The sequence below is a fragment of the Ceratosolen solmsi genome, unplaced genomic scaffold, assembly GCF_000503995.2.
Source record: "Ceratosolen solmsi marchali unplaced genomic scaffold, CerSol_1.0 scaffold28, whole genome shotgun sequence".
NCBI classification, from domain to species: Eukaryota; Metazoa; Arthropoda; class Insecta; order Hymenoptera; family Agaonidae; genus Ceratosolen; species Ceratosolen solmsi.
Window position 1 is genome coordinate 3,188,266 of NW_011948429.1, and position 7,340 is coordinate 3,195,605.

A 7,340-nucleotide genomic window follows, 5' to 3' on the forward strand; every position below is an offset into this window, starting at 1 on the left:
GAGAGAGAGAGAGAGAGAGAGAGAGAGAGAGAGAGAGAGAGAGTGATGAGCGGAGTGCGTGGCGGTAAGAGGGTCAACAGCCTTCTTATTCCTGCTTCTTATGGTGTCACCCCTTCTCCAACACTCTCGTGCCGTCATTTGCCATCTCTCTCTCTCTCTCCCTCTCTCTCTCTCTCTCTCTCTCTCGCGCGCGCGATCGCCCTTCCTTACGTCTATTTATCAATCCGTCTTCGTCTTCAATAACAGCCTTTCCACTCTCCTTCCCGCTCAGCTGATTTCCGAGTCTCGAAGCTCGATCACTGCAATTTCGTACCTTCAACTTTTCCTCCTTTCGACCTTCATTTCCTTTTTCTCATTATATCCTCGCACTTGCCTTGCACTCCTGCTTTTTTCTGTTATTGATGTTTCGAGATTTTATTGTAATATTCTTTATACGCTCACGTGGACATGATTGAAGTAATAATAAAGTAGTAATTAGAAAACTTTCCTTATGAATAATAAGTATACGATTAGTTTTTTATCATTATCGGACAACTTTGGCACAAATACACTCAGATACTCAAAAACAAAAACAAAAACAAAAACAAAAGTAATAAATACATGATGAGATAACGTATTAAATTTAATAATTATTTTTCATATTTATTTGTATATTATTACAGTTTAAATATGAGAAAATTTCTTTACTATAATAGATGTGGGTATTGACATTTGTAATTTTATGAAAATATAAAAATTTTAAATAAAAGTTTATCCGATCTGATTCAATATAAACAACTATGAATGCCATTTGTAAATTTTGTCTTTTAATTATTATTCTTTAATTATTATTATTATCGTTTGACGATTTCACAATTAGCCATCTGAAATTTATCAGAAATTATCTAGAAGAAATTTATTCACCAATAAGTATTTTCACGTTGTTTCTCATATGTTATTTACTTTAAAATTTCAGATGAATTTAAATGATTAGCAAACACGTTTATAAATTGTTCCCGATATGGGAGACGCAACTGTCTCTATAAATACAGTTGAATTTAAATATTAGTGAGGAGAATCATATATCATATTTAAAATCATATATCGATGCAAATATGATTTTAAAGTAATCAGTGGAAATTTTTTTAATTACGTCATTCTATAATAAATTATTTACCTTTACTGAATAAGTTTTCCTTTATTTCCAATTTTATTTCCAATACAGGAGAACATTTCAGGAAATTATTGCATTGGTATTTTGTAAATTCTCGAGAAAAACCAAAAAAAAAAAGAAAAGAAAACTATCGATTCTAATATAACGTTGAAATATTTCCTTGTTTTAAAATATTATTCTCCTCAGTTTATAAAATTAATGTAACTAATTTGATTTGATTTTATTGCTATTCGGTAATTATTATTACGCTTATTTGTGTAAAAATTAAGATAACACGCATTTAATCTAATATTATAATTTTCTTTAACATTTTCAATTTCTTTTCTATCATTCCATCCATTGTTTCATCCTTTCACAATTTACTTAACGCTCTGAGCTCCCAATGAAAGTCGTAAACCGTACTTTCTTTGGCTGTTTTATTCAAAAATTTTTTTTTTCTTTTTTTCTTCAATATCTCATGGATGGTATTTGTACCACATGACTTTATACTATTCGATAAGAATTATAAATATTATTCCTATTATAAGTCGTTTTAACAAGCGGAACGAATAATTTCGTGTTTGCTTTATTAAAATATAAAAACAGTGTGTTTGAAAGATGTCCTTTTTGGTATGTAATAATAAATTTTTGCTGAAAAGTATATTATTGAAAGAAGCTCATAGCGTTGAGTAAGAATTAAATTTGTATTTACATAATTTATTTTCAAGTATCTTTGCGCTCTTGTTCATTATTTCTTAGATTTTTAAGGACCTAATGTGCATAATAATAAGAATAATTTAATACGCAAGCATTTTGCGTATATGTTTGAAAAATATAGAATCGCCATCATTGTGAAGAAAGCCACGGGAGAATCTTAATGTATAAAGAAATGAAAAAATTGTCAAAACTCCGCAAACACATGTATTTTATGATGAAAGTCGTTCGATTAAAAAAAAAAAAAAAAAAATGTAGCTTTGGAAGAAACAAATGGAACGAACGTTTAACCGTTAGAATGAAATAGGCGCGATCTGCACAAATTGCACAAATGAAAGACTTGGAAAAAGAGTGAGTCGAGCCTCCTTAAATTTCCCCTCGTCATCGCGTATCACCGCGACCCATCCTCGGGCGCGTCCCCTTGATCGAACGTCATGGCGATGCTTTCCTCCCGGGGGACGGTAGACACGCATTGTGAGACACGGGAGCCATCCGAGTGCGGATATCCCATTTTCTTCGGAATTGATCGCTCGTCTCCTGCCGCCCCCGACCCCGACCACTCAGCCAACATCGACTGCCTCCCGACGCTCCGGTCTGCCCCCATGGCACCGAACGACTTTTCCCGCTCATCATAATGGCGTCTTATAAGCGGTAACGAACAAGCACGTCGCCGAACATTGATGACTGGAAGCCAAATTGTTCGAACGTCCGCTTGACCCCTCGGTCGAGGATTTCTATTTTATCGAGTCACGATAACAATGTTATAAAGAGGGTGGATGGCAACGAGTTAGTGCTGTGGCTTGTTTGTTCGATTTGTGCGAATGAATTTGTTTGCAACATATGACTAACGATTTTACATTCGATTAAGAATTCGTATTCGTCGGGGCGTAGGTAATTAATAGCATTTGCTATTGGGAGTTTTGGCCAGGAAGGATTGCCCGACAAAATTCAGTAGTCAATGTTTGTGGAATTCGGAGGTCGACCGAAGTACAATTATTCGTGGACAATGTTTTTAACAAGACGATAAGCTCGATATAAACAAGTCGTGCCTACGAATTCTGTCTGTCTACGACGAGATTCTCTGAATTCTCTCCTAGGGTACGAAATACACAAAATTATTGGCCCTTTGTGGGAAATTTTTTTCTTCTTAAAAACCGTGTTCCCTCGTTTCAACCAGGATTTTTCTCTCTTGACAATAATGTAAAATTACCATAAACTCGTCGTCGATCAAATGGTTTATTAAATTTAACGTTAGCTCGGATAATTAGTAAAATACTCTCGGTATCTTTTAAATCTTTTAAATTGGGGCTTAAAAATAGATTTATCCACATCTGGCTGCGAGCTATTGACGTTTGGTATAAAATTCTTTGAAAAATTTATTAATACGTCATCGGGAGGCTTTTAAATTGTATGAAGTGAAGCCCATGGTATATGCAAAACGAGGCCTCTTAAAATATTTAATAATATAAAAGATCAATTAATTCTTTCAATCGGTTATGTATTGATGTATTACTGTGATGCACTAGAATTGTACGTCGTTATTGCCGTCCGACGTACGTGAATTGAACAACGACAAAAATTCAATAGGAGCAATAGGAAATTAAGATAAATTAATTTTAAGGTCATTAGGTGATGGTATGCAGATGCATGTCAATTTACATCATCCAATTACTATTGGGATTTAAATATCCTTAAGCTCACATAATATTCCATATATGCTAAATCGATATTACAATTGTAAAACATCATTTATGCATAATTAATGCATAAGAATGAAAGAAAACTCTTATTTTTTTTGACGTTAGATTTTTAGGTCTTTCAGCGTTAAAAGTTAGATTTTTTTTATTTTTATTTACTGAATAGTTTTATGGTTCAAAGAAAAGTATCTTCCTCGTCATTTATTATATACCAATGGGGTCACATGAGGAAAGCATTGCCTGTTAAATGAATATGAGGCAGTATGAGGCGAATAAGCAAGATTATGGAGAAAATTTTATTCACAGCGCCTACAACAACTCAGTAAATTGATTTGACAAAAACTTACATTAAAAACATATAAACGACGTATTTCAACATTACTTTTTCACTAGAAAGTAAGCTTGTCATTATTAAATAAAATTGCACCTTGAAAAAAGACTGCTTTTAAGACTGCTTTTTTCTTTTTTTTTTTTTTTTCTTTTTTTTTTTTTTTTTTTTTTTTTTTTTTTTTTTATTTAATATATAATGATTATTCTATATGATCTTTTATCATCATCTTTTATCATCAAATCTACGTTCTCATAATTTCCCAAATATATTTGTCTCCGCCTCATCGGGTATCAATCAGCATAAAACTATTTATTATTCTGTAATACAACGTAATAACATGATGACTCGAAATAACTCAATTTTTTTTTCTTTATCGTAGCTTTGGTAAACGTACTGGTGGAAGTGCCAGGAGACCGAACGAGTGCTTCGTCCTTGAACCATCCGAGATGATAGCCGTAAGTAAATTTAATATATAGTTGTCAAGTATAAAGTAGTTTTTATCCTAGCGAGGGACTTAATTTGTGTTTGTTACTCTCTCTCTTTGTGTGTGTGTGTGTGTGCGTGTGCGCGCGCGCGCGCGCGCGCGCGCGTGTGTGTGTGTGTGTGTGTGTGTGCCTAAAGAGGGGAGAGGATTATGGTGAACATTGAAAAGAACGAGCGTTATAATATACAAATTTACGTTTTCGACTCTTGATTTTTTTTATTACTATTATTTTTGTCGTTTTTCTATAATATTTGCAATAATAATATCACGGTAAAATGGCCTGTTTGTAAAGTTTTCCGTACTAATTCAGATCTATTTCGAGTTGCTTGGAAAAACTACATTATAAGATTATAAATAGAACATGGTAGAGCTGCGCACAAATACTAGCCTTTTTATACATCTCTCGCAGTATCTTTTCGCGCATAACGACCTTCGATAAGGATCGCATATTGTTACCTCGTCATATTTACCACAAAAAACAAAGTCATGTATTTTTAGCTTATTAAATGTATCCACGTATCGATCGTAAATGCCTGACAATTTCCAAGTCTCAAGAGTCACGGAAAGACTATATATTGTAAACCGAATTGGTCATCTTTTTACTTTAATTATTCCATAATCTAAAACTAATGACGCTACTGCATGACACTCAAACATCCTGCAAATGATTATGAAAATTACCAGGCATCATACCCGACGATACATCTCTCGTAATCCAGATTCGTGGGCTCGTGCCTCCTCCTCACCCCAACTCCCATCCTCCCCCGTGCGTTTACTAAAACATCCTCGCCGTAACAGCAACGACCGTAATCCAAAAGCGCTTAAGCACCGTTTCAAGAGTCGGAATCCCAACGGTGACGACGATGCCCGTGAAAGCGAGAGCCCCTGAATCGATGACACAACCGCCGCCTCCACAGCCTCAGCCGCCAACGCCACCGCCGCCGCCATCAACTTTTCGACCCTCTACGAGCCTACGCTCCGGGGGTGTGAGAACGCCCCCGCATATCAGTCCACGCTACGCTTTAAAAGCATTACAAGCGGAATGTCTGTCAATTACCCGACCTCTAGACCCTCGCTCTGTCTCCGTGTCACGAACCTGACGGTTAATCGATACGCGCCGCCTTCCCTTATCCTATCCCCTAACGAACGCACCGCCACGACCCTCGACAGATAACAAAAACACAACTCTCCGAGCGGGTGTCTGCCGCCTCTTTCCGGCATTTCATCGTCTTAGATATTACGCCGGACGTGCGGCTCTCGGGCCCATTAATTCGATGGTCGTCGATCGCCAGTCAACGTTGACGGCTCCGCGGAATCGCTTGGCTCAATGTTTGGCCGACCAGCATCCCCTTGCGGTCTACCCTCTCGCTCTACCTCGTTCACTCGGTGGCTAAGGTCTAAGGTCGTTTTAAGGCTAGAGAAACAGTCGAACTACGGCACACATCCTTTAAAGGCCAAACGACCATAGGCCAGCAAGCCGTTAATGCGAGTGTACCAAAAATAACCCCACCCCCGTTAAACACACACCTCTCGATATCCCTCGAGATCCAAATGCGCGCGCCGGATGTACGATTACGCGAAAGACCGAGAAGAAGCTCTTCCCTCTCCCCTTCCCCTTCACTCGCTCACTCTCTTTCTCTCTCTGTCTCTCTCTCTCTCTCTCTCTCTCTCTATCTCTCTCTCTGTCTCTCTCTGTCTCTGTCTCTGTCTCTCTTCATCCGCGAGTTCCATTAAATTCGAGACGAGGGCTCCAGGTTGCCTCTGTCGACCTCTGGCGGTTACAACCTCAAGCAGTCCGGACACGCCACCGTGTGGTATCGACGACGAAATCCACACGACTCGGATAAATCAAACGATTCGCGCTTTTGACTTTCGCGCCAACGAGAGTCCCCCGGGTGCTTCCAGGTTGGGTTCTCGTTCCACGCGTGACAGCGGGAGACAGTGTCACAATTCTCTATCTCATCCACCGCCTCGAGTTACAACTTTGCACAAATAGTAACGTACGTAATACGGGTGATTTTGCGCTAAACGAGATTCGGTCTCATTGTGCCCAATTATTAAATAAGATGAGGAAGAAGAACTTCATTGAGCCGACCGCGTTTCCATTCGAGACAATGTCACTGCATTTATTCACACACTCTACGATGGATTTCGCTTATACGCGCGCTCGTGCGTGCGCGTGTGTGTGTGTACGCGCGCGCGCGCGTCATTGAGGGCAAGTGCAAGAGACAATGAGGCGAAGGTAATGAAGGATCATTTCGGCCAATATTGACTTTTGCGGGAACGGCAGATTGGCATTGAGATTAAAAGTCAGGATGAATAGGGCGAAAGGAGGTGTTGATTGAAATTCGCAACGAACAGCTGCTTAATACGCACAGTCGTTGCACTAATGAAAAACACGGGAGTGTGAAGCTATAAAAGAAAAATTATGACGTTGAAATCTGTGTCGATACAACGGCAAAAGCGAAAAATATACGCGAATACTTTAATTGCTGAGTAAATATTTTCCTTGCAGTGGCTTTGCACTACTTTTAGAATTGCCGTTGAGAGAGAGAGAGAGAGAGAGAGAGAGAGGGATTCGGGGAGCCATAAGAACTAGGTAATATGAAAATCAAGCGCAGGCAGGGTGCGGTCTTTACGAAATTTGAAAGGCCATGCGATTATCGTTTTGCAATAAATATACGAATAAGAAAAATAAAACGGACGTTTATCTTCTCAATATCTCCAAAGACACTTGTCCTAAATAGCTCGCCCGACTGAACATAACTAAAATTTAACCGAAATAGTTGAAAATCGATTCGATATTGGCATGCTTTGGTATGGTTAATAACTCATGCTCGCACATAAATTTCAACAAAAGCTCGAATGACCGCTACCGATTACCATTGCAATCCCTTTGCCTGTATTTCGTAGGAATCCTCTTGACTTGGCGGGGGAGGGGGATTGTTACAGTGTCATAATATTAACAACCTTCCCCTTATT

The 7,340-nt window shown here is 38.4% G+C and overlaps 1 protein-coding gene across 1 annotated transcript in view; it reads left to right on the top strand.

Annotated features, from left to right (window-relative positions):
- The window catches only part of LOC105363782 (rap guanine nucleotide exchange factor 2-like), a 163,067-nt gene that overhangs the window by 97,968 nt on the left and 57,759 nt on the right, over window positions 1–7,340 (top strand). Inside the window, exon 2 of the mRNA XM_011501555.1 lies at window positions 4,254–4,329. Coding sequence (XP_011499857.1) covers window positions 4,254–4,329 — 76 coding nt within the window. The remainder of the gene's footprint in view (window positions 1–4,253; window positions 4,330–7,340) is intronic.